Here is a 26503-nt window from a genome sequence, read left to right as displayed (position 1 = left end):
AGATAGTTGAGAGGATGAAATCATTTATGTAAAGAGCTAGTGGTGTCTGACAACAAGCGGTCATCCAATAATGTTAGTGCTCCCTTCCCCTTGGCAACTCCTCTTCTTAAAAAGGACAAGAGACAGGGGGTGGGGATGGGGAGCTGGGGGGTGGGGCGGAATGAAAGGAAGAATAAGACTCCAGTGATTTCTCAAATGCCAGCTGTTTATCAAGTTTGATAGTTATGATGAATTTTCCAGAAGTAAAAGCTACCTTGCTCCCATAGGTCTACCTGTGAGCAACTGAGATGGGGAGGAATGGGAAGGAGAGGCAACAGCGCTGAGCATAGACTCGAGAAGGGTATGATTCAGGTCTCTATAGACATGTTCTTTGGAATAGCACCAAGGTTGTGTACTGGGCAGGCACTCTGCCAGTTCCCCAGCCTGTTCTGTCCAATCCTGGCGTCTTGGAGCTGGGGTGGAAGAATTTTCCCTGAAGGAAAGCAGCCAACACCCTGTCCCACCCTTCTCCTTGGGCAACTCTTTGCCAGGCAGGAATCTCTCTCATCAGGGTTTTCTTTCGGCTGTCAGACAGATCATCAGCACTTACGGGCTTAAGCCCCTGTCACTACGCCCCTCCTAGAACCTGGCAGAGAGCAGCAGCTGGAGTCTGCAGGACCACCTTCCTTCTTCCAGCCGGGAATGCACTTGGAAAACCCCAGAGCTTCTCCTGTCAGCCGAAGTCCAAAAAAGCCAGCTTCTAGCCTTGGCACATTCAGTGCAGAGTCCAACGTGGAAAGGGGCCTGGATGGGGTGGGTTCGGCTCCCAGGTCCTACCTTTGCGGGAGAAGTTGGGCCCCCTGAATTAGGCTGGGAGATGCTTGGGGCTGGTTGCCAGGTAAAAGACGGGGTGTCGTTTTTTCTTTTCCTTTTTTTTTGAGTCAGAGTTTCACTTTTTGCCCAGGCCGGAGTGCAATGGCGCGATCTTGGCTCGCCGCAACCTCCACCTCCCGGGTTCAAGCGATTCTCCTGCCTCAGCCTCCCGAGTAGCTGGGATTACAGGCGCCCACCACTACACGCGGCTGCTTTTTTGTATTTTCAGAAGATACGGGGGTTTCCCCATGCTGGCCAGGATGGTCTCGAACTCCTGACCTCAAGTGATCCACTCGCCTCAGCCTCCCAAAGAGTTGGGATGACGGGCGTGAGCCACTGCGCCCGGCCTGTGGCGTTGTTTTGAATTTAAGATTAATAATTTTTTAGTATATGTCCCAAAAATTGCATGAGATATGTGTATGCTTATTAAAAAATTCGTTGTTTATATGAAATTCAATTTTAACTGGCCGTCTTTTTCTTTGCTAAGTCTGTGATCCGGAGCTTGGCCTGGGGGACTCGGGGTAGCCTCTGCAGTAGGCGAAGAGCAGTAGGCGAGGCGGGTTCCTCCGTCACGAACCCGCTTGGAAGCCCGGCGCCGGCACCTTCACCCCTTCCAGCCGAAGGAAGGGTCCTGGAAAGCGCGAAGGGCGGCCAAAGCCCGGACAAGGGCTAAGGCCCGCATCTCGCCGCGGCCGTGGTGGGAAAGCGTCTTCAGGAGGGAGGAGTCGCGGCTGGCCTCATTCCCGCTCGCCCGCTAGCGGGCTCTTCTCCGCCCCGAACCGCCCACCTGCGAACCCACAGGCACCGCCGGCGCTCAGCAGCTCAGGGAGGATCCTGGTTGCGGCTCGTGGCCCCGGGGCTGTGCAGCATCGAGTGCGCAGGCGCGGCCGGCAGGTGGGCGGGACGTGCGCGCGCGCCCGCGCGCGGGAAGAGACGGGCTCGCGCTGCCGGGCGTGGGCGTGGGCTCGGGCGTGGCAACTGGCGGAGTTCCAAGTCGGGGCTGAGGAGGGGTCGGCGGCCGCGGGCGGGCACTTTTCGACTGGGCGTTGCTGCTGTTCCCCGTGCGGCATGGAGGGGACGGCCGTGACCGTGTTCGAGGTGATGCTGGGAAGGGAGAGAAAGCGGAGGACACTTTCTGAGGAGACGGGCTTTGTGAGGAGACCGCAAAGTTTGGGTGGAGGGGTCGGGCGTCGCCAAAGTGGAGGAGGAAGGTTCGGGAATCGAGGAAGTAGGAGCAGATGAGGGCTCCCGCGCGCGGGGTACTCTGTGGGGAACGACGTCCTCTCTCCAGCCGACGGCCCAGAAAGCTGCGGCGTTTGCCGAGCCCAGGCGGACACCCGGGAGGTGCACGCCGGAGCCTACTGTTTTCCACGCACCAGGTGCTGGGAGGGGACGCGGAAAGAAGGGGAGCAAAGGGGCCAGCCCTGGGGGGAAATCGGGGCGCCAGGACAGAGGCATGGAGGGGACCTATCCGTGCAGACTGGGAGCGAGGGAGAGGTGTTTTAGGCCCCGGTGCAGGTGCAGGTTCCGGGGTCTGGAGCAGCTGGACGTGACGGGGCGAGGTTTAGAGGCCACACCTGTGCTCTGGGAGCTGCTCTGGAAGACGGCACTGGTACCTGGCGCCGGCCACACCACGTGTGCTCACTCCATCACCAACGTTCACGGCCGGTGCCTAATGGGATGCTGAGCAGCTGTTTGTGAGGAGTACTTGGCGGTTGACAGCAGCACAGGCTCAGGGCACCCGAAAGAGGGGCCCCCGGGCGTTCTGCCTGTTTCTTGTCATCAAAGAAAGCCGCGGGATTCCATTTTACAAATAACAGAACCTAGGCTAGAACCCAGGGCGCTCATAGGCCCGTGTTCTTTTCCCAACTGTGCTGTCATTATCGGTATGGGAATATCTTTTTTTTTTTTTTTTTCCTTTTCAGACTGAGTCTCACTCTGTCGCCCAGGCTGGAGTGCAGTGGCGTGATCCCAGCTCACCGCAACCTCCGCCTCCCGGGTTAAGCGATTTTACTGTCTCAGCCCCACGAGCAGCTGGGATTACAGGCGCACGCCACCACACCTGGCTCATTTTTGTATTTATAGTAGAGACAGGGATTTCACCATGTTGGCCAGGCTGGCCTTGAACTCCTGACCTAGAGTGATCTGCCCACCTCTGCCTCCCAAAGTGCTGGAATTACCTGCGTGAGCCACCGTGCCCAGCCCAATATGGGAATATCTTAACAGAGGACGCGTGAAGGAGGAGTTAGACTGTACACTTATCTGGAAGCTATTCTTATTTATTTATTATTATTTTTTTTAAGACAGTCTCGCTCTATCGCCAGGCTGGAGTGCAGTGGCGCGACCCCAGCTCACTGCAACTTCTGTTTTCCGATTTCAAGCAATTCTCCTGCCTCAGCCTCCCGAGTAGCTGGGACAACAGGCACACACCACCACGCCCGGCTAATTTTTTGTACTTTGAGTAGAGACGGGGTTTCACCACGTTGGCCAGGATGGTCTCAATCTCTTACCTTGTGATCCACCCGCCTCGGCCTCCCAAAGTGCTGGGATTACGTGAGCCACCGTGCCCGGCCGCCATTCTTATTAACTGGTACAAATGAGGATCTTAGTTCCCAGATCTTCCTGCCTTTAAAAAGGAAGTAATAATTTTCCTTGTGTTGCCTCCCTATAGAAGTGAGAATCTGTTTGCATGAATAATAATGGGAGTTGGCCGGGCGAGGTGGGTAGCCTGTATTCCCAGCACTTTGGGAGGCTGAGGCAGGCAGATCACTTGAGATCAGGAGTTCAAGACCAACCTGGCCAACATGATGAAACCCTGTCTCTGCAAAAAATACAGTAATTAGCAGGCTGGCCGGGCGTGGTGGCTCATGCCTGTAATCCTAGCACTTTGGGAGGCTGAGGCGGGTGGATCACCTGAGGTCGGGAGTTCGAGACCAGCCTGACCAATCTGGAGAAACCCCATCTCTACTAAAAATGCAAAGTTAGCCGTGTGTGGTGGCATGCATGCGCCTGTAATCCCAACTACTCGGGAGGCTGAGGCAGGAGAATCACTTGAACCTGGGAGGTGTAGGTTGCAGTGAGCCAAGATCGTGCCATTGCACTCCAGCCTGGACAACAGGAGCGAAACTCTGTCTCAAAAAAAAAAAAAAAAGCAGGCTGTGGTGGTGGGCACCTGTGCTTCTAGCTGCCTGGGAGGCTGAGGTGGGAGGATCACCTGAGCCTGGGAGGTTGAGGCTGCAGTGATCCGTGATCATGCCATCACTGTACTCCAGCCTGGTAGTCAAAGTGAGACCCTGTCCCCTCTCTTTCCCCAAAAATAAAGGAAATATATTTTATTTTCAATTTGTCTCGATTAAATGTTGGTTTTGTTGATTTGAGATGGAGGGTTGCTCTGTCGCCCAGGCTGGAGTGCAGCAGCGCGATCTAGGCTCACTGCCATCTCCACCTCTCAGATTGAAGCAATTCTCCTGCCTCAGCCTCCCCAGTAGCTGGGACTACAGGCATGCTACCATGCCGGGCTAATTTTTGTATTTTTAGTAGAGACAGGGTTTCACCATATTGGTCAGGCTGGTCTCAAACTCCTGACCTCAGACAATCCATCTGCCTCAGCCTCCCAAAGTGCCGGGATTACAGGCATGAACCACTGCACCCGGCCAATTAAATGTTTTATCCAGACATCTTGGAGTCCTGTTCAGCTTAAAATATTGTGTGTAGTCTTTACCGCAGTAGAACTTAGAAATAATAACTAATATCTGTTAAGCATTTGCTATATGTCAAGTACTGTGTTAAGCATTTTGCACATATTTTTAATTAAAAAAAATTTTTTTTTAGTAGAGGTGGGGGCCTCACTAGGTTGCCCACGCTGGTCTTGAACTCCTGGGTTCAAGCGATCCTCCCTCCTGGGCCTCCCACAGTTCTGGGATTACAGGCATGAGCCACCACATTCAGTCTTGCACATATTATTTGTTTACTTTTGGCAGCAGCCCTATGTGGTAGTTTTATCCCCATTTTAATAGTTGAGGAATCTGATATGGAGAAATTAAGTAACTTGCCCAAGGTCACATGCTAGAATTGAGCACATCAGGGATTCAAATCCAGGTAGGAAGTGCAGTGGCCTGATCAGGGCTCACTTCAGCCTCAACCTTCTAGGCTTAAGAGAGTCTCCTGCCTCAGCCTCCCCAGTGGCTGAGACTGTAGGCACACACTACCTCGCTGTGCTGATTTTTTTTTGTTAGTAGAGATAAGGTCTTGGTATGTTGTCCAGGCTGATCTCAAACTGCAGGGCTCAAGCGATCCTCCCACCTCGTCCTCCCAAAGTGTGGGATTACAGGCGTAAGCCACCAGACAGGACAGCATTAGCACTCTTAAATGGTATTCTGACCCTCAAAAGTGTTGATTTAATGAAAGATAAAGATGATTCATAACCAGATGTCACTCTTATTCATAGTCTTCATGTTGGCTTTTATTTGGGGCAAGAAAAACAAACTCCCACTTAATTTTTCCCTAATTATTGTTTCCAGATGAATATGTTCTGAATAAAGCAATTTATTTTCTCAATTTCGTGTCTGATTGGGCATCGTGTTGAATTTCATGTTCTCTTTTCTGTGTCATTCTCCTAGCTGCTTATTTTGTTTAGACACGATACTCTGAACAAACCTAAATCTGACATTTTAGAAGCAAGAATACAATTTTTTGGGGGAAATTAGAGTTACTAATTTGACTGAATCGTAGAGCTATTACTGTGATTTCTAAAGATTATGTTTTCTTTGAATTGTGCTCCTTTCAGATTTTGAGATTTTTAATAATTCACTGGAAGTGTGACATAGAAGTATCAAAGGGTGCACTGCTAGAAGGACAGTTAGTGATTTCCATAGAAGGATTAAATTCTAAGCACCAGGCAAATGCTCTTCATTGTGTAACAACTAGTAAGTAAAGAAATAAAAATTATTGATTTTCTATCTCTTGTCATGGTTTATGTCATAGCTCATTTAAAAATTTAAATTAGTCAATCTTTTATGTTATTCCAGGATTGTTTCATAATTGTAAAATGAAATGATTATGTAATAAGTATCTGGTGGTAGATTTACAAATGTGTCATACAGGAAAGGTGATTAGAATGACTCTTACCGTAGATGGTTTTACTGGTTTAAGTTAAAATTGCTCAGAAACAACCTTATTTTTCTCTTGGTTTTAACCTACTTTTTCACAGAAAAATTACATTTCATTGAGTTTTACCTACTTTTATTTTTTCAAGTCTAAATTTTGGCAGTTGCAAAAAAGCAAAAAAAAAAAAAAAAAAAGGGAAAAAATGATGAATGGTATATACTTAAATAATCATGACCTGTGATTAGTTTGAAAATATTGCTTCCATTTGGCTTTCATGCTTTTATCATTTTTGCCTGTTGTCTTGAGGGAAAGCTGATGCATTGAGCTGCTCTGAAACAATGAATTTTCTTAAACTTGAAGTGTTAGCTTGTTTGGTTGTTTTTTTTGTGGGGTGTGTGGGGGTGTGTGTGTAGGTTTATTGAAGGGTACTTTGGAATGTAGTGGAATTGTTCCTTCAGGCTTAGAGAAGTCACTTGGGCACCAAATTGAGATTGGATAGTAAACTAGGCTTTACAAGACATTTGCTTACCTGAACCGGAATGACCTGTCTTCTCTTTATGTATTAATATTAAACGTCTTCAAGAGCAGTATGACAGGTTAGTTTGCTCTTTCTCTGCGTGAACTCCACTCTGACTGGGCAGGGTTCCCACCACTCATGAGAGAAATGCGTGAAGACGTGTCTAGGATGATAGCTGGTTTGTGTATGGTTGTAATAGCCTAATCCAGTAAACTGTAACCAGGGTAGCAAGGTTGATTTAATAAAAAGGAAAGGGGCCGGGCGCGGTGGCTCAAGCCTGTAATCCCAGCACTTTGGGAGGCCGAGGCGGGTAGATCACAAGGTCGAGAGATCGAGACCATCCTGGTCAACATTGTGAAACCCCGTCTCTATTAATACAAAAAAATTAGCTGGGCACGGTGGCGCGTGCCTGTAATCCCAGCTACTCAGGAGGCTGAGGCAGGAGAATTGCCTGAACCCAGGAGGCGGAGGTTGCGGTGAGCCGAGATCGCGCCATTGCACTCCAGCCTGGGTAACAAGAGCGAGACTCCGTCTCAAAAAAAAAAAATAAATAAATAAAAAGGAAAGGACTTCAGCTGCAATAGTTTTTGGCAAGAAACTCAATTCTGCATTTTGAGGCTAATGAACTTCTTTTATATAAATTTTTTATATAAAAAAATGGGAGGTTTTTTTATATAAATTTATAAATGCCCCCACCTAGAATGGGGGCATTTCTCTTCTCTTCTCCTTATTGTCTCTGAGCTTTGTGTAATTATGGTTTTATTTATTTATTTATTTAGAAATGGAGTCTCACGTTGTCGCCTGATCTCTGCTCACTGCAACCTCCGCCTCCTGGGTTCAGGCAGTTCTCCTGCCTCAGCCTCCTGAGTATCTGCTATTACGGTGCCTGCCACCATGCCTGGCTAATTTTTTTTTTTTTTTTTTGTATTTTTAGTAGAGAAGAGGTTTTAATATGTTGGCCAGGCTGGCCTCAAACTCCTGAACTCAAATGATCCACCTGCCTCAGCCTCCCGAAGGGCTGGGATTACAAGCATGAGCTACTGTGCCCAGCCTATGTTTATATATATATATTTTGGTAGGAAACATGGTGATACATGCTTGACATAAAACATTACAGAAACATATATTGTGGAGAGAGAGACTTTCCAGATATCTTACACTTGAGACGATTAGTAACTTTCAGGTTTTTCTGCTACGTTTTTCTTTTTTCCCCCCACTTGCCAAGGATAATCTATCTTCTAGATTTTTCTATGCATATGCTCATAGTTATTAATATCAATTTTTTAAAACTAGAACTATACATATGACTGTGCTGTGTACCAGTACTTTGTGGGCAGCATTTCATGTTAGCTTAAAGGATCTATTTTTTTTTTGTAAAAACAAATGTATATTTATTTAGTTTTAGTTTTTGTAGGTTATACACACATATGGTTTTGACTGGGTGTAGTGACTCACGCCTGTAATCCCAGCACTTTGGGAGTGCAAGGTGGGCAGATTACTTGAGGTCAGGGGTTCAAGACCAGCTGTCCAACATGGGGAAACACTGTCTGCACTAAAAATGTAAAAATTAGCAGGGCATGGTGGCACACACTTGTAATCCCAGCTACTTGGGAGGCTGAGGCACGAGAATTGCTTGAACCTGGGAGGCAGAGGTTGCAGTGAGCCAAGTTCTCGCCACTGCACTCCAGCCTGGGTGACAAGAGTGAGGCTCCATCTCAAAACAAACAAAACCCCAACAATACCTGCGTGCTTCCCCATCTCCCCTGTCCCATCTTTCTCAGAGGCTAATACTTTCAACTCTGTTAATTGATTATTTAATATTTCTTATTAAATATTTGATAAGAAAGGAGTTATGTAGTCCTCTCAAAGGCTAATACTTTCAACTCTGTTAATTGATTATTTAATATTTATCTTTGTATCTAAGTAATATGTTTGTTTGTGTTGTTAAATCTTTAAAAAAAAAAATAGGGTCTCATTCTGTCACCAGGCTGGAATGCAGCGGCACAATCATAGCTCACTGTAACCTTAAATGCCTGGGCTCAAATAATCCTCCTACCTCAGCCTCCCGAGTAGCTAGGTCTACAGGCATGTGCTACCATGCCTGGTTAATTGTTTTATTTTTGTATTTTTGTAGAGACAGAGTCTCTTGCTATGTTGCCCAGGCTGGTCTCAAACTCCTGGGCTCAAGCAGTCTTCTCACTTTGACCTCCCAAAGTGCTGGGATTATAGGTGTTAGCCACTGTACCTGGCCAAGATGTTATTTATTTCTTTATTTTGAGACAAGATCTTGCTCTGTCACCCAATCTGGACTGCAGTGGTGCAATTACTGTTCACTGCAGCCTTGACCTCCTGGGCTTAGGTGATCCTCCCATCTCAGCCTCCTGAATAGTCGGGACTACAGGCACGTGCTACCATGCATGACTAATTTTTTAAAATATAGATATGAGGTCTCCCTATGTTGCCTACTCTGGTCTTGAACTCCTAGGCTCAAGTGATCCACCCACCTTAGCTTCCCAAAGTGCTGGGATTATAAGCATCAGCCATTGTGCTCAGCCCTAAATTGTTGTATCTTGATTTTCCTTTTTATAGGCATTTATTGATTTTCCACCATAGAAGATGATTGCTCTCCTTAATATCTTCACCTCTACCATGTGTCTTACGTAGTTATAACTTTCCAACCATTTAGATGAATATTTACTCATTATGAGCATAAAGTGCAGTTTAGCCATATAGAAAACTATGATTACTTTTGTTTATAATTTCCCTTCAGCTAATACTTAATTTATTGTCTGTTTTTATCATCTAGTCAACTCCAAACTTCCAGCATTTATCTAAATCTCAGTATATTCCTGTACATCAGATATTATATCAGTTTCATCCTCCTGAAAAACTCTTTTGCAGTGTTTTCTGACCTGCTCTAATTTTGACTTGATGCCTTCTGTATCTGGTGCACAGCTGTCATCTTGGAATCCTCCCTTCATCATTATTCAGAGTGTTTCTATAGTTTTTCTCTTGCATTGGATTTTGTGCTTCCTGAATCCCTCTTTTTTTTCTTGGCTCACTCCTTGCTTTGATGGATCTCAGGCGCCAGTAGCTTCCTTGGAAAGAGTGGAAGGTAAATTTCTTGAGACCTTACATCTCTGAAAACATCTCCACATATACCTGATAGTTTGGGTATACAGGATTCTAAGCCAGAATTCATTTTTCCTTCAGAATTTTGATGACATTGCAGCATTATTTTCTAACTTAAGGTGTTGCTATTGAAAATTCTAAAAATCTTTCTGATTACTCTGTATATGGCTTTTTCGTTTTTCTTCCCCTTTCTGTAAGCTTTTATTTTTATTTTTATTTTTTCGAGATGAAGTTTCACTCTGTTGCCCAGGCTAGAGTGCAGTGGTGTGATCTTGGCTCACTGCAACTTCTGCCTTTCAGGTTCAAGCAATTCTCCTGCCTCATCTCCTGAGTAGCTGGGATTACAGGTGTGCACCACCATGCCCAGCTAATTTTTGTATTTTTAGTAGAGACAGGGTTTCACCATGTTGGCCAGGCTGGTCTCGAACTCTTGACCTCAGGTGATCCACCCACCTTAGCCTCCCAAAGTGTTGGGATTACAGGCATGAGCCATCGTGCCCAGCCTCTCTGTAAGCTTATAGGATCTTCTCTTTATCTTTGTATTAATACAGTAAATAAGCGTAGCTTCTATAATAAATAAACCCTAAAATCTAGTGGCTTAATACAGAAAATGTTTAGTTTTCTTGTATTTCACAGTCAGATGAATGTGTGTGTGTATATAGGCAAGCAGGCAAGTGTTTTGTTTTATGCTATTTTTGTCTTGGGGATACATCCTTCTCTAGGTCTCTAAGTTCTCACCATTCAGCTAAGGATGGGGAAAGAGAGCAAAGCTTATAAATGGAAGATTTTTATGGGGTAGGCTCTGGAATTATGTATATTACTACTGCTCACGTTCTTTTGGTCAGGACATAGTCTTTTATTTTTTAGTATTTTTATGTTTTTTGAGACAGAGTCTCACTCCGTTGCCCAGAGTTTTTTTTTAATTATTAAAAAAATATTATTTTAATATTTCCCAAAATGTATACCACAGAATGTTTATATGAGTTATAAGAAAGGAGTTATGTAGTCATCTACATTTGGGAAATGTTAGTTAAAATGAGTTTTAATTTTTTTATTTATGTATTTTTTTTGAGATGGAGTTTTGCTCTTTTTACCCAGGCTGGAGTGCAATGGCGCGATCTCGGCTCACTGCAACCTCCGCCTCCTGGGTTCAGGCAATTCTCCTGCCTCAGCCTCCTGAGTAGCTGGGATTACAGGCACGCACCACCATGCCCAGCTAATTTTTTGTATTTTTTAGTAGAGACGAGTTTTCACCATGTTGACCAGGATGGTCTCGATCTCTTGACCTTGTGATCCACCCGCCTCGGCCTCCCAAAGTGCTGGGATTACAGGCGTGAGCCACTGCGCCTGGCCCGAGTTTTTATTTGTTTATTTCTTCTGGCTCATTAAATAATAGCTAATTTGTGTACTATGAATTGAGAGTCAGAAGGGAGAGTATTACTCTGATATAGTTCTGTTGATGACCAGCAGTTTCTCTCTCTCTCTTTTTTTTTTTTTTTTATGAGAGAAAGAAAGAGAAAGAAAAAGGGGGAGAGAGAACAGGATTCTTGCTTTATTGCCTGGGCTGGAATGCAATCTAAAAATAGGTATTAAAAACCTCTTTTATGCCGATAATTGTGCTCAACAACGGAGACAGGAAGGAATAAGGGAAGAAAATAACAAACAGCCAACCAATATTTCATTTAAGTCTGTGAAATGCTATGCAAATGCTGAAGAGTGATTTACTTCCAATTATGTAGTCACTTTCAAAATAGGTATAATATGATACTGAGAAAAATGTATGTTCTGTGGACCTGGGGTGGAGAATTCTATAAATATTCACTAAGCTTACTTATTCCAGGTCTAAGTTCAAATCATAGATGTCCCTATTAATTTTCTATGTCGTTGATCCATTGAATATTAACAATGTGGTGTCAAAATCTCCCGCTATTATTGTGCGGGAGTCCAGGTCTCTTTATAAGTCATTAAGAACTTGTCTTATGTATCTGGGTGCTCCTGTATTGGGTGTATATATATTTATAATGATTAACTCCTGTTGTTGCATTGATCGTTTTACCATTATGTAATGTCCTTCTTTGTTTCTTTTAGTCTTTGTTACTATTAAAGTCTATTTTGTGAGAGACGAAAGTTACAACTCCTGTTTTTGTTTTTTTTTTCTCTCCATTTAATTGGTGAATCTTCCTCCATCCCTTTGTTTTAAGTCTTTGTATGTCGTTGCTTGTGAAATAGATCTGGATACAGCGTACTGATGGGTTTTGACTTTTTATTCAATTTACCTGTCTGTGTCTTTGATTGGGGCATTTAATCTATTTAAATTTAAAATTAATATTTGTGAGTTCAGTATTGTCATTTAATGCTAGCTGGCTATTTTGCCCATTAGTTGATGTAGATTCTTCATTAAAGAGATACTCTTTACGTTTTGGTAAGTTTTTGGGATGACTGATACTGGTTGTTCCTTTCTGTTTGTAGTGCTTCTTTCAGAAGCTCTTGTAAAGCAGGCCTGGTGGTGATGAAATCTCTGAGTGCTTGCTTGTTCGTGAAAAATTTTCTTTTTCCTTCGCTTATGAAGCTTAGTTTGGCGGGATATGAGATTCTGGGTTGAAAATTCTTTTCTTTGAGAATATTGAATATTCACCCCCGCTCTCTTCTAGTTTGTAGGGTTTCTGGTGAGAGGTCTGCTGTGAGTCTGAAGGGCTTCCCTTTAAGGGTAACGTGACCTTTCTCTCTAGCTGCCCTTAGAATTTTCTCCTTTATTTCAACCCTAGTGAATCTAGCGATTATGTGTCTTGGAGTTGCTCTACTTGAGGAATATCTTTGTGGTGTTCTCTGGATTTGCTGGAGTTGAGAGTATTGTCCTGCCTTACTAGATTAGGAAAGTTTTCCTGAATAATAATATTTTCCAACTTGGATTCATTCTCTTCATGACATTCAGGTATACCTATCAATCGTAAATTAGGTCTTTTCACATAGTCCCCTGTTTCTTGGAGACTTTGCTCATTCCTTTTTACTCTTTCTTCTCTAATCTTGTCTTCTCGTTTCATTTCATTAAGTTGGTCTTCGACCTCTGATATCCTTTCTTCTGCTTGATCAATTCGACTGTTAAAACCTGTGCATACTTCTCGAAGTTCTCGTATTGTGTTCTTCAGTTCCATTAATTCACTTATATTCCTCTCTAAGTTGTCAATTCTCGTTAGCGTTTTGTCAAACCTTTTTTCAAAGTTCTTAGTTTCTTTACATTGAGCTAGAAAATGTTCTTTTAGCTCACTAAAGTTCCTTATTATCCACTTTCTGAAGCCTAAATCTGTTATTGGAATGCACTCGTTCTCCATCAGGCCTTGTTCTCTTGTTGATGAGGAACTGTGATCCCCTGTAGAAGGAGAGGCATTCTGATCTTGGGTATTCTCAGCCTTTTTAAGCTGGTTTCTTCCCATCATTGTAAGTTCATCCACCTGTCGTCTTTGCAATTGCCTACTTTCAGATTAGGTCTCTGAGCGGACGTCCAACTTGTTGATTCCCAGTGCCCAAATCTGAGCAACCCACTGCACTGGCCAAAACAGCGGCATTAAGATTCATGGTGCTTTTCTGCCCGGGAATCTCCAGTCTGGCTTCCCTCTTGAGTCCCTTCTTCAATCAGGTAAATGGATGACTCTGCCTTCCTGGAGCTCCAAACATTGATCAAAAGGGGACCCAGTCCCGTTTACCCTGCACCAAGAACCGCCACACCGGGGCGCCGGCAAAACTGCGATGCGACCCTTGGGGCTCCTCTGCTGGGAATCTTCCAGTTCATGGGTAACAAAAATTCATCTGAAAGTGTGGTGTCCTCTCATTCTGTGCGCTTTCTCTGGGAGCTACAATCCCAAGCTGCTAGTGATCAGCCATCTTGGATCGCTCTCCTTGAGTTTTTATTTATTTATTTTATTTATTTTTTTGAAGAAAGAAAAAAAAGAATGAAGAAGAGGAAGAAAAAGGAAGAGAAAGAGAGAGAGAGAATGGGGGTATTGCTTTCTTGCCCAGGCTAGAATACAGTTTAGAAATGGGTATTGAAAACCTCTTTTATACCAATAATTATACTTAGTGATGTAGACAGGAAGGAATAAGGGAAGAAAATAACAAACAAGCAGCCAACCAATATTTCATTTAAACCTATGAAATGCTATGCGATTACTGAGGAGTGATTTACTTCCAATTATGTAGTCACTTTTGGAATAGGTGTGAGGTGGTAATGTGTGTTTTGTGTATTTAAAGTGGAGAGTTCTATAAATGTTTATTAAGTTTACTTGTTCTGGGTCTGAGTTCAAGTCCTGGATGTCCTTGTTAATTTTCTGTTTCGTTGATCTATAGAATTGTTAGCTCTTCTTGTTACATTGATTTTTTTGAATGCCCTTCTTTGCCTCTTTTGATCTTTGTTGCTTTAAAGTCTATTTTATCAGAGGCGAGAATTGCATCTCCTACTTTTTATTTATTTGTTTATTTTTACCTCTGTTTGGTTGGTAAATCTTCCTCCATCCCTTTGTTTTGAGTCTTTGTGTATCGTTGCATGTGAGATGGGTCTGGATGCAGCATACCGATGGGTTTTGGCTTTTTGTCCAATTTGAATATATATGAGTTTAATACTGCCATTTGATGCTAGCTGGCTGTTTTGCCCATTAGTTGGTGTAAATTTTTCATTGTGTTAATGCTCTTTGCTTTTTGATATATTTTTGGAAAGGCTGAAATTGGTTGTTCCTTTATATGTATAGTGCTTCTTTCAGAAGTTCTTGTAGAGCAGGCCTGGTGGTGGTGAAATCTCTAAGTACTTGCTTGTTCACAAAAGATTTAATTTTTCCTTTGCTTGTAAAGCTTAGTTTGGCTGGATATGAAATTCTGGGTTGAAAGTTCTTTTCTTTAAGTATGTTAAATATTGGTCCCCACTCTTTTTTGGCTTGTAGGGTTTCTGCTGAGAGATCTGCTGTAAGTCTGATAGGTTTCCCTTTGTGGGTAACCTGACCTTTCTCTCTGGCTGCCCTTAGTATTTTCTCCTTCATTTCAACCCTAATAAATCTGGCGATTATGTGCCTTGGGGTTGGCCTTCTTGAAGAATATCTTTGTGGTGTTCTCTGTATTACCTGGAGTTGAATATTACCCTGCCTTGCTAGGTTGGGAAAGTTTTCCTGAATGATATCCTGAAGAGTATTTTCCAACTTGGATTCATTCTCTTCGTCACATTCAGGTACACCTATCAAACATAAATTAGGTCTTTTCACATAGTCCCATATTTCCTGGAGACTTTGCTCATTCCTTTTTATCCTTTTTTCTCCAATCTTGTCTTCTCGTTTCATTTCACTGAGCTGGTCCTCGACTTCTGATATCCTTTCTTCTGCTTGATCAATTCGACTGTTTAAACTTGTGCATACTTCGCGAAGTTCTCGTGTTGTGTTTTTCAGCTCCATCAATTCACTTATATTCCTCTCTAAATTGTCCATTCTCGTTAGCATTTCGTCAAACCTTTTTTCAAGGTTCTTAGTTTCTTTGCATTGGGTTAGAACAAGTTCTTTTAATTCACAGAAGTTTCTTATCACCCACCTTTTGAAACCTGCTTCTGATAATGGAACACACTCGTTCTCCATTAAGCCTTGTTCCATTGCTGATGAGGAACTGCGATCCCCTGTAGAGGGAGAGGCATTCTGATTTTGAGTATTCTCTGCCTTTTTAGGCTGGTTTCTTCATTATATATTTATCCCTCTGTCGTCTTTGTAATTACCAACTTTCTAACTAGGTCTCTGAGCAGACGTCCAACTTGTTGATTCCCAGCGCTGAAATCTGAGCAATCCACTGCTTCGGCCAAAACAGTGGCGTTAAGATTGATGTTGCTTTTCTGCCTGGGAATCTCCAGACTCCGCACCAAGAACTGCCTCACTGAGGCACCAGCAAAACCGCCGCGCCAGCCACAAGAGTCGCCCTGGTGACCCATGGGGCTCCTCTGCTGGGAATCTCTTGGTCCGTGAGCAACAAAAATTCGTCTGAAAGTGTGGCGTCCTCTCGTTCTCTGCGCTTTCACTGGGAGCTACGATCCCGAGCTGCTAGTGATCAGCCATCTCGGATCTCTCTCTTTATTTTTTATTTTTGTTTTTTTGAGATGGAGTCTTACTGTCACCCAGGCTGGAGTGCAGCGGCATGATCTTGGCTCACTGCAACCTCTACCTCCCGGGTTCAAGCAATTCTCCTGCCTCAGCCTCCTGAGTAGCTGGGATTACAGGCACACACCACCACACCTGGCTAATTTTTATATTTTTAGTAGAGACAGGGTTTCACCATGTTGATCAGGCTGGTCTCGAACTTCTGACCTTGTGATCTGCCTGCCTTGGCCTCCCAAAGTGCTGGGATTACAGGTGTCAGCTGCCACACCTGGCCCTTTTTAATTTTTTTTGAGACAGAGTCTTGCTCTGTTGCCCAGGCTGGAGTGCAGTGGCGTGATCTTGGCTCACTGCAGCCTCCACTTCCCAGGTTCAAGTGATTCTCGTGCCTCACCCTTCCAAGTAGCTGGGATTACAGGTGCCCACCACCATACCTGGTTAATTATGGGTAAAGAGTGCTTCCCCTGCTCCATGCCCTATCCAGCCCTCAGTTTTCAGTTATTCTTCCAGTGCTTTTATACAAAAGCAATAAAATGCTATCCTCCAGTTGCAAAGATGACAGTAGAGACTTATCTATAAAATACATATTTTTAAAGCAAGCATTCCCCAAAATCCTCTCTATAGAACTGAAAATTATTTTTTAAAAAAAGTAAAAAAAAATTCTTTTTCTGAGATGGGGTCTTTCTCTGTGTTGCCCAGGCTGGAATGCAGTGGTGCCATCATGGCTCACTGCAACCTCTGCTCCCCGGGCTCAGGTGATCCTCCCACCTCAGCCTCCTGAGTAGCTAGACTACAGGTGTGTACCACCACAACCAGCTACTTTTTGTATTTTTTGTAGAGATGGAGTTTTGTGATGTTACCCAGGCTGGTCTTGAATTCCTGAGCTCAAGAGATCCACCCACCTCAGCCTCCCAAAGTGCTGGGATTACAGGTGGTCACACCATGCCCAGCCAGAAGATGATCTTTAAAAAGGGAGCAGGGGGCCAGGCACGGTGGCTTACGCCTGTAATCCCAGCACTTTGGAAGGCTGAGGCAGTGAAACCTTGTCTCTACTAAAAATATAAAAATTAGCCGGTCATCGTGGCACATGTCTATAATCCTAGCTACTCAGGAGGCTGAGGCAGCAGAATCTCATGAACCTGGGAGGCAGAGGTTGCAGTGAGCCGAGATTGTGCCACTGCACTCCAGCCTGAGTGACAGAATGAGACTCTGTCTCAGTTAAAAAAAAAAAAAAAGCAGAAAAGACTGTCTTTTGTTAAATGTTCTATATTGCTTGTGATTAGGCCTTTTGAAGTGTGTATCATTTATCCAGAATCACCTAAAATCTGGAAATCTAGAGCATTACTATCCAATAGAACATTTTGTGATGATGGGAATTTCTCTGTCTCCTATTTAGCAGGCTAGCCATTAACCACATGTGACTGTGGAGCAATTGAAATGTGGTTTAATGTGACTGAGGAACTAAATTTTTTTTTTTTTTTTTTTGTGATGGAGTTGCACTCTTGTTGCCCAGGCTGTATTGCAGTGATGCAATCGCGGCTCACTGCAACCTCCGCCTCCCAGGTTCAATCGATTATCCTGCCTCAGCCTCCCAAGTAGCTGAGATTACAGGCACCCTTCTACCACACCTGGCTAATTTTTGTATTTTAGAAGAGATGGGGTTTCACCATGTTGGCCAGGCTGGTCTCGAACTCCTGACCTCAGGTGATCCACCCACCTCGGCCTCTCAAAGTGCTGGGATTACAGGTGTGAGCCACTGTACCTGTCTAGAACTAAATTTTTAATTTAATTTAGCCAAATGTAAATAGCCACGTGTAGTTTGTGGCTATGGTACTGGACAGCACAGTTTACAGAATGACCTTGCCTCTCACTCTAGTTCAGTGATTCTCAACCTTTTTTCTCTGCCTGAAAGATGCACATTTTCTGAGGGATAGATATATTTCTATTGGTTCCTATGGCAATGATGCTTAAATTCTGAACTGTTAGGTCATGTTACTCTGGGGAAGGGCATGTTCAATTTGGGGAAAAAAAGCCTCCAGATAGTTAAGATCTTTTTGTCACCTCCTAGGTGCCTGCTTCCTTATTCACTGTCTACCCTGAAGAATTATTGCTCTAAAATTTTTAATATTTATAGTTAGAACTCTAGGTAAGATAAATCTTACATGATAGCCTGGTATTTTCTATTTAAGGGTAAAATTGGTTAAAAGGAGAGCCAAAGTTTTAATTGAATCTTATATTAGGATATGAGTAATTGACATGATATATTCTGATTACTAGCTGCAATTTGAAGTCTTCCCATAATCTTTTTCTGTCAAATAGAGTATCATCCAAAGAGGCAGTCCTGGTGTTGATTGTGGGTGGATGTTGAATATAGGTGAAAAAACTTGCTATTTGGTTATCTCCAAGAAGATATTCTTCACCAGAACAGTCATTGTAGCATTATAGTATTTCTTTGATTTTTCCATTTTTACTGAACTCATTAGTAGTGGTCACTTTTTTTTTTTTTTTTTTTTTTTTTGAGACGGAGTCTCGCTCTTGTTACCCAGGCTGGAGTGCAATGGCGCGATCTCGGCTCACCGCAACCTCCGCCTCCTGGGTTCAGGCAATTCTCCTGCCTCAGCCTCCTGAGTAGCTGGGATTACAGGCACGCGCCACCATGCCCAGCTAATTTTTTTGTATTAGTAGAGACGGGGTTTCACAATGTTGACCAGGATGGTCTCGATCTCTCGACCTCGTGATCCACCCGCCTCGGCCTCCCAAAGTGCTGGGATTACAGGCTTGAGCCACCGCGCCCGGCCTAGTGGTCACTTTTTTAATGTTATGTGTCTGTAAGCAGTTTTATAGACTCTCATTTGATTCTTTCAATAGAATACATTTACTTATTTGTGATATTTCTTTGTATTCTGTTTCTTACAGTTGCTTCTGCAGGAAGCCTTTTTGGTGGCATGGTCCTCAAGAAATTCCTAAAAGGTAAAGATTTACTTAACTGTTATGAGACTGAATCTCTTCTTGACAATGAATTTGATATTTTCTGAAAGAGACTTATAATGAAAGAAAGAGTTGACAGATATGTAAATAAAAATACAGGACACCCACTTACATTTGAATTTCAGATAAGTAGTACTTTTTTTAACAAGTATGTGTCATGCAGTACTTTATCCTGCATTTTATCTGGCTTCTCTACTGAAAGATGATCTATTAATATAAAACTATATAGAATTGACAAGGTACCTAGATCACTGTACCTTTTTTGTATACTCTCTATACAACTTCAGGCAAAATTTTCCCAGATGTAAAATAAAACCTTTAATAGGTATTTGTTCCTATCTACTTCAAAGAAAGAATGTGTGGCGAATGCTTTTACTGTAAATGATTGGCTAGCAGTAATAATGTTTTCCACGTTATATTGCCAAAGTTGATATGATTTAGGAGTTTTTGCTGACTTTTAAGAGTTTCTTTTTTTTTTTAACTTACAAATACTGTACAAACCAGAGGCTATAACATTTATTTTAAAGAGGTCAAAATTATCTTTGAACTCTTATGCTTTCATTTTTATTTCTTATGGTGGTTTGCTTCATAAGTATTGTCCATTGGCCTATTTTTTCCTAATGAGTTGTTAATTTACAAATTTTGCAAAATAACTTTTTAAAATAAACCTTCCTAGACTAAATCTGGAATATTAACAGATTTTTTAAAAGCTTACATTTATCCTTGCTTTAAGAAAACATACTGTGGCCAAACCCAGTGGCTCACGCCTATAATCCCAACACTTTGGGAGGCCAAGGTGAGTGGATCACCTGAGGTCAGGAGTTCAATACTAGCCTAGTCAACATGGTGAAACCTCATCTCTACTAAAAATACAATTATCCAAGTGTGGTGGTGCACGCCTCTAGTCCTAGCCACTCGGGGGGCTGAGGCAGGAGAATCACTTGAAGCCAGGAGGCGGAGGCTGCAGTGAGCCAATATGGTGCCATTGCACTCCAGCCTGGGTGACAGAGTGAGACTCCATCACACACACACAAAAAAAAAGACAAAGAAAAGAAAACATACTGTGTATTAAAATGACAACAACTGCCAGGCACGGTGGCTCATGCCTGTAATCCCAGCACTTTAGGAGGCTGAGGCAGGTGGATTGCTTGATCCAGTAGAGCTTTTTGGAGTTCAAGACCAGCCTGGCACCATCACGAGACCCCATCTCTAAAAAAAAAAAAAAAAAAAAAAAAATTAGCCGGGCATTGTGGTGGTGCACACCTGTAGTCCCAGCTGCTTGGGAGACTGAGGTGGGAAGATTGCTTGAGCCTGGGAGGTCAAGGCTGTATTAAGCCATGATCATACCACTGCACTCCACGCTGGGCTATAGAGCAAGACTTGGTCTCACACACACACACACACACACACACACACACACAAAATGGGAACAACTAAAAAGCTACATTGGAAAGGTATAATGTTAAAAAATAAATGTTTATGAAATGTATTACCATTGTTTTTTAATGACAAGTTTTCTTCATGCTGTATAAAATGCAAATCAATTAAAAATTTAAATTTATAACCAAATTTATAGCAACTTAATTATTGCTTAAATCAAAGTACCTTCCTCTTTTTAGGAGATAAACCCATTTTATTGTCTTATGTTATACAAAAATCTAGAAACAATAGATTTGTACAGAAAAATGATCATAAATGAGAGTACAAAACATATAATTTAAATTTGGTATTTTTCCCCTATAATATTAGGATAATAATCATTTCAAAGCATATGTCTAGCTTCAGAGTAGGATTTGTCCACTGGCCAAAAGCCTGTCATAAAACTGTGGCTTTCAGTGTCTGTCTGCTCTATTGGCTCTTGACAAAACTTTGAGGTCTTCAAGAAAAGTAATGTACTCCTGGTGCTCCAGGGCTGTGCTGAGCTCCACCAACTCATCTGCAAAAGTGTTGTCCACCCCTCAGTCTGCAAGGAAATCGGTTAGGTGGTCATATAAGGCCCAGTCCAGGGAATCTGTGTTAAGGGTATAATTAGTATCCTTCCATTCAGACTCGCTAGCAGACCGAAAGCTACTTCCCTGATAGAGAAGATGTCGCTCTTAGCCTCCTCTTCTTATTCAAGCTCATCCTCTGGATGATGACAGTCCAGCACAAGGGTCTTCTTGCCATCATTCTTTATGACTTCAATCATGAAATTGGGAGTTAATGTCAATTTAGGCTCCTGTTTTTCAACCTTCTGCCCTTTCGAGGGTTCCTCGTCACCATCAAATATTGGTGGGATGCTGCTGTTTTCCTCTTTTTTTTTTTTGTTTTTTTTGTTTCAGGGATGCTGTTGTTAATGTTGAAAGTGACAGTGATTTTTTTCCCCGGAGCACTAATTTAGCTTCTGTGCCATTCAGTTCCAGCTCCCAACCTCCAGACATCTTAGGGAGGGTTTTATGCTTCCGGATTTTCCTTTCCTCCTTAATTTAATCACTCAGGAAATCAACAAAAGCTTTGTCTCCTTTGGTGTGGAGTATGTGAAGTCGCAAGGGCAAAGCTTGAAGGCGGCTGGAGGCCTGGCCACTCCTCTTCCTCCTCATCCTCTTCATCTTCCTCATCTTCCTCCTTTTCCTTCTTTTTCTTACTTTTTTTAGCCTTGACAACTCCCTTTTTTGCTGCATCAGGCTTTCCTTTAGCTCGATATGCAGCAAAAATACAAAAAAAAATACCCTTTTTGTATTTTTCCTTCTGCTTCACAGCCTTCTTTTCATAAGGCTGCTTGTCATCTGCCGCAGTGTTAGTCCACATTTCTTCCAGTTTCTTCACAACATCACCAGTGGACAGGCCAGGATGTTCTCCTTTGATTTTTGGGCGATACTCAGAACAGAACAGGAAAAAGGCCGAAGGAGGCCTCTTGGGTGCATTGGGATCCTTGAACTTCTTTTTTGTCTTCCCTTTAGGAGGAATATAGATTTTCATTTCTCTCTCATAACGGGCCTTGTCCACCTTTGCCATACCTTCAAATTTTCCTTTCTTTCTTTTTTTTTTTTTGAGACGGCGTTTCTCTCGTTACCCAGGCTGGAATGCAATGGCGTGTTCTCGGCTTACTGCAACCTCTGCCTCCTGGGTTCAGGCAATTCTCCTGCCTCAGCCTCCTGAGTAGCTGGGATTACAGGCATGCGCCACCATGCCCAGCTAATTTTTTTTATTAGTAGAGACGGGGTTTCACCATGTTGACCAGGATGATCTCGATCTCTTGACCTCGTGATCCACCCGCCTCGGCCTCCCAAAGTGCTGGGATTACAGGCTTGAGCCACCGCGCCCGACCTAAATTTTCCTTTCTTTTTAGCAGACATGGTCTTCCACCTCTCTGAATACTTCTGAGAAAACTCTGAGAAGTTGACTGAAGCATCTGGGTGCTGCTTCTTATGTTCCTCTCGACAAATTTGCACAAAAAATGCATATGATGACATTTTGCCTGTCAGCTTCTTAGGATCTCCTTTGCCCATGTTTAGTTATTTTTCCTTAGCGAGGCACAGCGTCGCCCAGTGCCCATCCAGCTCTCACTTGCCCCGGTGCTGTCTCTGTGGAGCTCAATGTACTGCAATGGCTGTGAGAGCGGGAGCCAGATGCAGCCTCCTCACTCTCTCTGCTCTGTAACATTACTCCTATTATTATTTTTGAGACAAGGCCTTGCTCTGTCACCCAGGCTGGGGTTCAGTAGTGTGATCATGGCTCACTGCAACCCCAAGCTCCTGGGCTTGAGCCATTCTCCAGCCTCAGCCTCTTGAGTAGCTAGGGCCACATGTCCACAACTTCATGCCTAGTTACTTTTTAAATTTTTTCTAAAGATGGGGTCTCACTTTGTTGCCCTGGCTGGTCCCAAACTCCTGGCTGGTCTCAAACTCTCAAGCAACAGCCTTACAAAGCACTGGGATTACAAATGTGAACCACCCTGCCCAACCAAGATTTTTATTTTAGCTCCAGAACATTCTGTGAGCATTTGGGAAGAATGTTCTCCCTTTAGTATTAATTACAGTGATGATTTATTGAGCATTTACTATGCATTAGGCCTTGTGCTTGACTTAAAGGGGGTTATAGTAGTGAACAAGATAGATTTGATTTCTCCCTTTATGACCGTAGTGAAGATATCTTATCCTATTGCCTCCTTAAGGCTATGCCTAGAAGAAAGGGAACATCAGATATTGTCCTGAAGAGTTTGCTCTGATTCTGAGACTTTAGGGAGATCTGAATCCAAGTTCAAGAATCATGGGCTGACTGCCTCAGAGATATCTAGATGATAAGGTTTTCCTTGCTCTTCTTTTTTGAATTACGTCCTTGGGTTGATGCAAGGAAGGGAAAGATCATTCCTAGTGGCCCTGGCTCGCACCTGAAATCCCAGCACTGTGGGAGGCTGAGGTAGGCAGATTGCTTGAGCTTTGGGCAACACAGTGAAACCCCATCTCTACAAAAAATATGAAAATCAGCCTGGTGTGTGAAAATCAGCTGGGTGTGCCTATGGTCCCAGCTACTAGTGGGCTGAGGCAGGAGATCATCTGAGCCCAGGAGGTCAAGGCTGCAGTGAGCTGTGATTGTGCCACTGCACACCAGCCTGAGTGACAGAGTGAGACCTTGTCTCAAAAAAAAAAAAAAGAAGTGAAAAGCTATATAAATAAAAGGGAGTATATTATTAGCGCTAGGGAGGAGATAGGAACATTCCCTGAAAAATAAACTCACAGTTATGCTTATACAAGGAGTGGTCATGCTACTTGTTTGACTAATATTTGTGAAAGTGCTTTGAAAAAAGTGAAAAACCATGTAACTACAAGGGAATAGTTTTATTATCATTGTTACTCTTAGGGAGTGGGTATTGAGTTGAGGATCATTTATGGAATAACCACATATTCGTTATGCCAATACAAACTCTAGACAATTTTTGTCATGGTGACTTAGTTTTAATTTAACTGTTATTTAAAAAACTCAAATTTCTTTTAATCCTTTTTTATTGTGATAAAGTGTGAGTGACTAACTCTTCCTACAAAGAGGAAGTACTGCACATCAAGTACATATTTAAAATTGGATCATTTGCTCATGGTCAATCACATTTAGTAGCCAACTGCAGCCTAAGTCTTCTCTTCAGCTGTTAGGGCTCTTAATACTAACCTCCACTCAATAATGCTATTTATTCGTTGTTTGTTTTTTGTTTTTGAGATGGAGTCTCACTCTTGTCGCCCAGGCTGGAGTGTAGTTGTGCGATCTCGGCTCACTGCAACCTCTGCCTTCTGGGCTCAAGAAATTCTTCTGCCTCAGCCTCCCAAATAGCTTGGATTACAGGCGCCTGCCACCATGCCCAGCTAATGTTTGTATTTTTAGTAGAGACAAGGTTTCACCATGTGGGGCAGGCTGGTCTCCAACTCCTGATCTCAGGTGATCTGCCCACCTTGGCCTCTCAAAGTGCTGGGATTATAGACGTGAACCGCTGTGCCCGGCCTAGTTATTCTTACTAATTAGTAACAAAAATTACTCAGTAAACCTCACAAAGGAAATTGGTGAAGACTAAGACATGAATCCCTTAACTCCTGGTTTATGCACCATTAACTATGCATTTTTTACTATTATTATTTAGAATTTCTGTAATGCTGTTAAACTAACAGCAAACTACTTTAAATTGGTCCATTTACTGATCTTTACACTGTTTAATTAGCTTCATCAGGGAGTCTCTGGCAGCTGGATTCATTACTCATCAGTTTTCTAGATGCTAAAAAATTATGTATCTATACAAAATTAATATGTCTCTGAATTCAGTTTATGTTGTTGTCTTCATTATTTGGTTCATTTCTCTCAGTGTCTAAAATAAGGTGGTGTGACCCCTCTTTAGGGGAACTGAACTGTTGAGTTCAGTTTTCTTTACTCTTCAATCTGTTCTATTAGGGTTGTATCAAGGTACTTTTTCTCTGGATCTGGAATACTTTGGTTCAGTTCCTGTACAAAATAGGCTCATATTTCTGGGTATTTTGTTTATGCTGGATTAATAAACAGTGACCAGTATAACCGCCCTATTTACCTGTCTCTCTACTGGTTTATTTTATGTTTTTTTCCCTTTCTTCTCTGGTCCCTAACTATACTTTTATTCAGTTAACTTTTATTGTAACACCTACCTTGCCACAAAGAAGTCACAGGAAGGAGAGGCAGCTCTGCAAATAAAATGCAGTGTGATTAGTGCTGTAATGGAGCTATAAGTTCAAAGAGCTTTTCTCATAACCCAGAGCATATTCCCCAAAGTTCAGTCACCACTGTGCCTTTCTTCCCTTCATTATTCTGCATCATTATTCTACATTCAACTCAAGACAGCTTTTCTACTTTTGAGACTTTAACATTTCTATGCTGATGAGACTTATTTTTTTGCCTTTTTGATCACTGACATGTCTCCTAAACTCCAGTGGAATAGCTTTGAATGTCAATTAGACTATTCCATTTGAGAGTTCCTTTGAAATACTGTGTGTAACATGCCTAAAATGGGGTTCATTTTCTTGAAATGAACTTACTGTGGAATGTCTGCATTCCTTTCAGTGATACTGACATTCTTATAATTCTCCAGGGTTAAAAATCTTGGCTTTTTTTTTTTTTTAGACGGAGTTTCGCTCATTACCCAGGCTGGAGTGCAATGGCGCGATCTCGGCTCCCCGCAACCTCCGCCTCCTGGGTTCAGGCAATTCTCCTGCCTCAGCCTCCTGAGTAGCTGGGATTACAGGCACGCACCACTGTGCCCAGCTAATTTTTTGTATTTTTAGTAGAGACGGGGTTTCACCATGTTGACCAGGATGGTCTCGATCTCTTGACCTCGTGATCCACCCGCCTCGGCCTCCCAAAGTGCTGGGATTACAGGCTTGAGCCACCGCGCCCGGCCAAAAATCTTGGCTTTTATGGTGGGGGAGAGGTTTCTCCTTTTTTGTTTCCCCATTATGGAATTGATTTTCTGTTAACTCTGCCTTTATAATATAGAATTATTGCTTATTAATTTAAACATAACTTTACTTTCTTCCCTTAAAGATTTTTATTTATTATTAAAGTACTTCAGACCAGATTTGAGGCCTTCTGTCAATAGGATAATCTCCTCTACTTTGAAGAATAATGCCCATTAAGATAGATAAATTTTTATGTGTTTGAAAAATTGTCACCGTGTCATATTAAATGTGTGCTACTAGTCTGCATTGAATACTTACCCACTTAGATATAATTCCATTTAGATATTCATTTATGTGTATACTTATCCATTTATATAGAACTATTTCTATCATAAGTGTCTGTTTATTGAAACATGATTGTTTCAGTTTGTCCTGCTTGCTCAGGTCTACTTCCTATCATATGCTTATTCAAGTGAGGAAAGGAAAGTAGATGGAGGAATGTGAAAAAAAGCCATGTTTATAGATCTCTCTTTTGCTGTTTTTTCCTGTTTCTTCTATTAGTATTATTTTTATTTTAATCTTTTTAAAATAGCTCCTAATTTCCATGTTTATTGCCATAACTTAGCTCTTTATATAGTATGGCCAATTATTTTAAAAAGATGTGAAAGTGTTTGTCGCAAAATAGAAAATCTACAGCCTTATTTTTTCTTCATAACACCAGATAAGAATACCACTCCTTGTAAACAGGCAGGACTGCTTTGCTGTTGATATATGGTTACATGGTTGTGATAGTTTGTTTTTGCCTCTTCCCTATATACCACCCTTTTGGTGTCAGGGAGACTTTTTTATTGTTGTTTCATTGTTTTGTTTTTTGGAGACAGGGTCTTGCTCTGTTTTCCAGGGTGAAGTGC

At 42.6% G+C, this 26503-nt stretch overlaps 1 protein-coding gene and 1 pseudogene across 1 annotated transcript in view; one reads left to right on the top strand and one right to left on the bottom strand.

Moving 5' to 3' along the window:
• The first annotated feature begins 1851 nt into the window (after positions 1-1851).
• The window catches only part of TOP6BL (TOP6B like initiator of meiotic double strand breaks), a 110024-nt gene continuing 85372 nt past the window's right edge, over positions 1852-26503 (top strand). Inside the window, exons 1-3 of the mRNA XM_064364699.1 lie at positions 1852-1950; positions 5639-5777; positions 18637-18690. Of these exons, the coding sequence (XP_064220769.1) occupies positions 1921-1950; positions 5639-5777; positions 18637-18690 (223 nt within the window). The 5' untranslated portion in view covers positions 1852-1920. The remainder of the gene's footprint in view (positions 1951-5638; positions 5778-18636; positions 18691-26503) is intronic.
• LOC105706498 (uncharacterized) lies at positions 20541-22196 on the bottom strand (annotated as a pseudogene).

Source organism: Aotus nancymaae, unplaced genomic scaffold, assembly GCF_030222135.1.
Source record: "Aotus nancymaae isolate 86718 unplaced genomic scaffold, 86718_ANA_hifiasm-v0.15.2.pri h1tg000059l, whole genome shotgun sequence".
Lineage (NCBI taxonomy): Eukaryota > Metazoa > Chordata > Mammalia > Primates > Aotidae > Aotus > Aotus nancymaae.
Note: the sequence above shows the minus strand (reverse complement) of the source record. Positions and strands in the feature narration are given on the sequence as shown.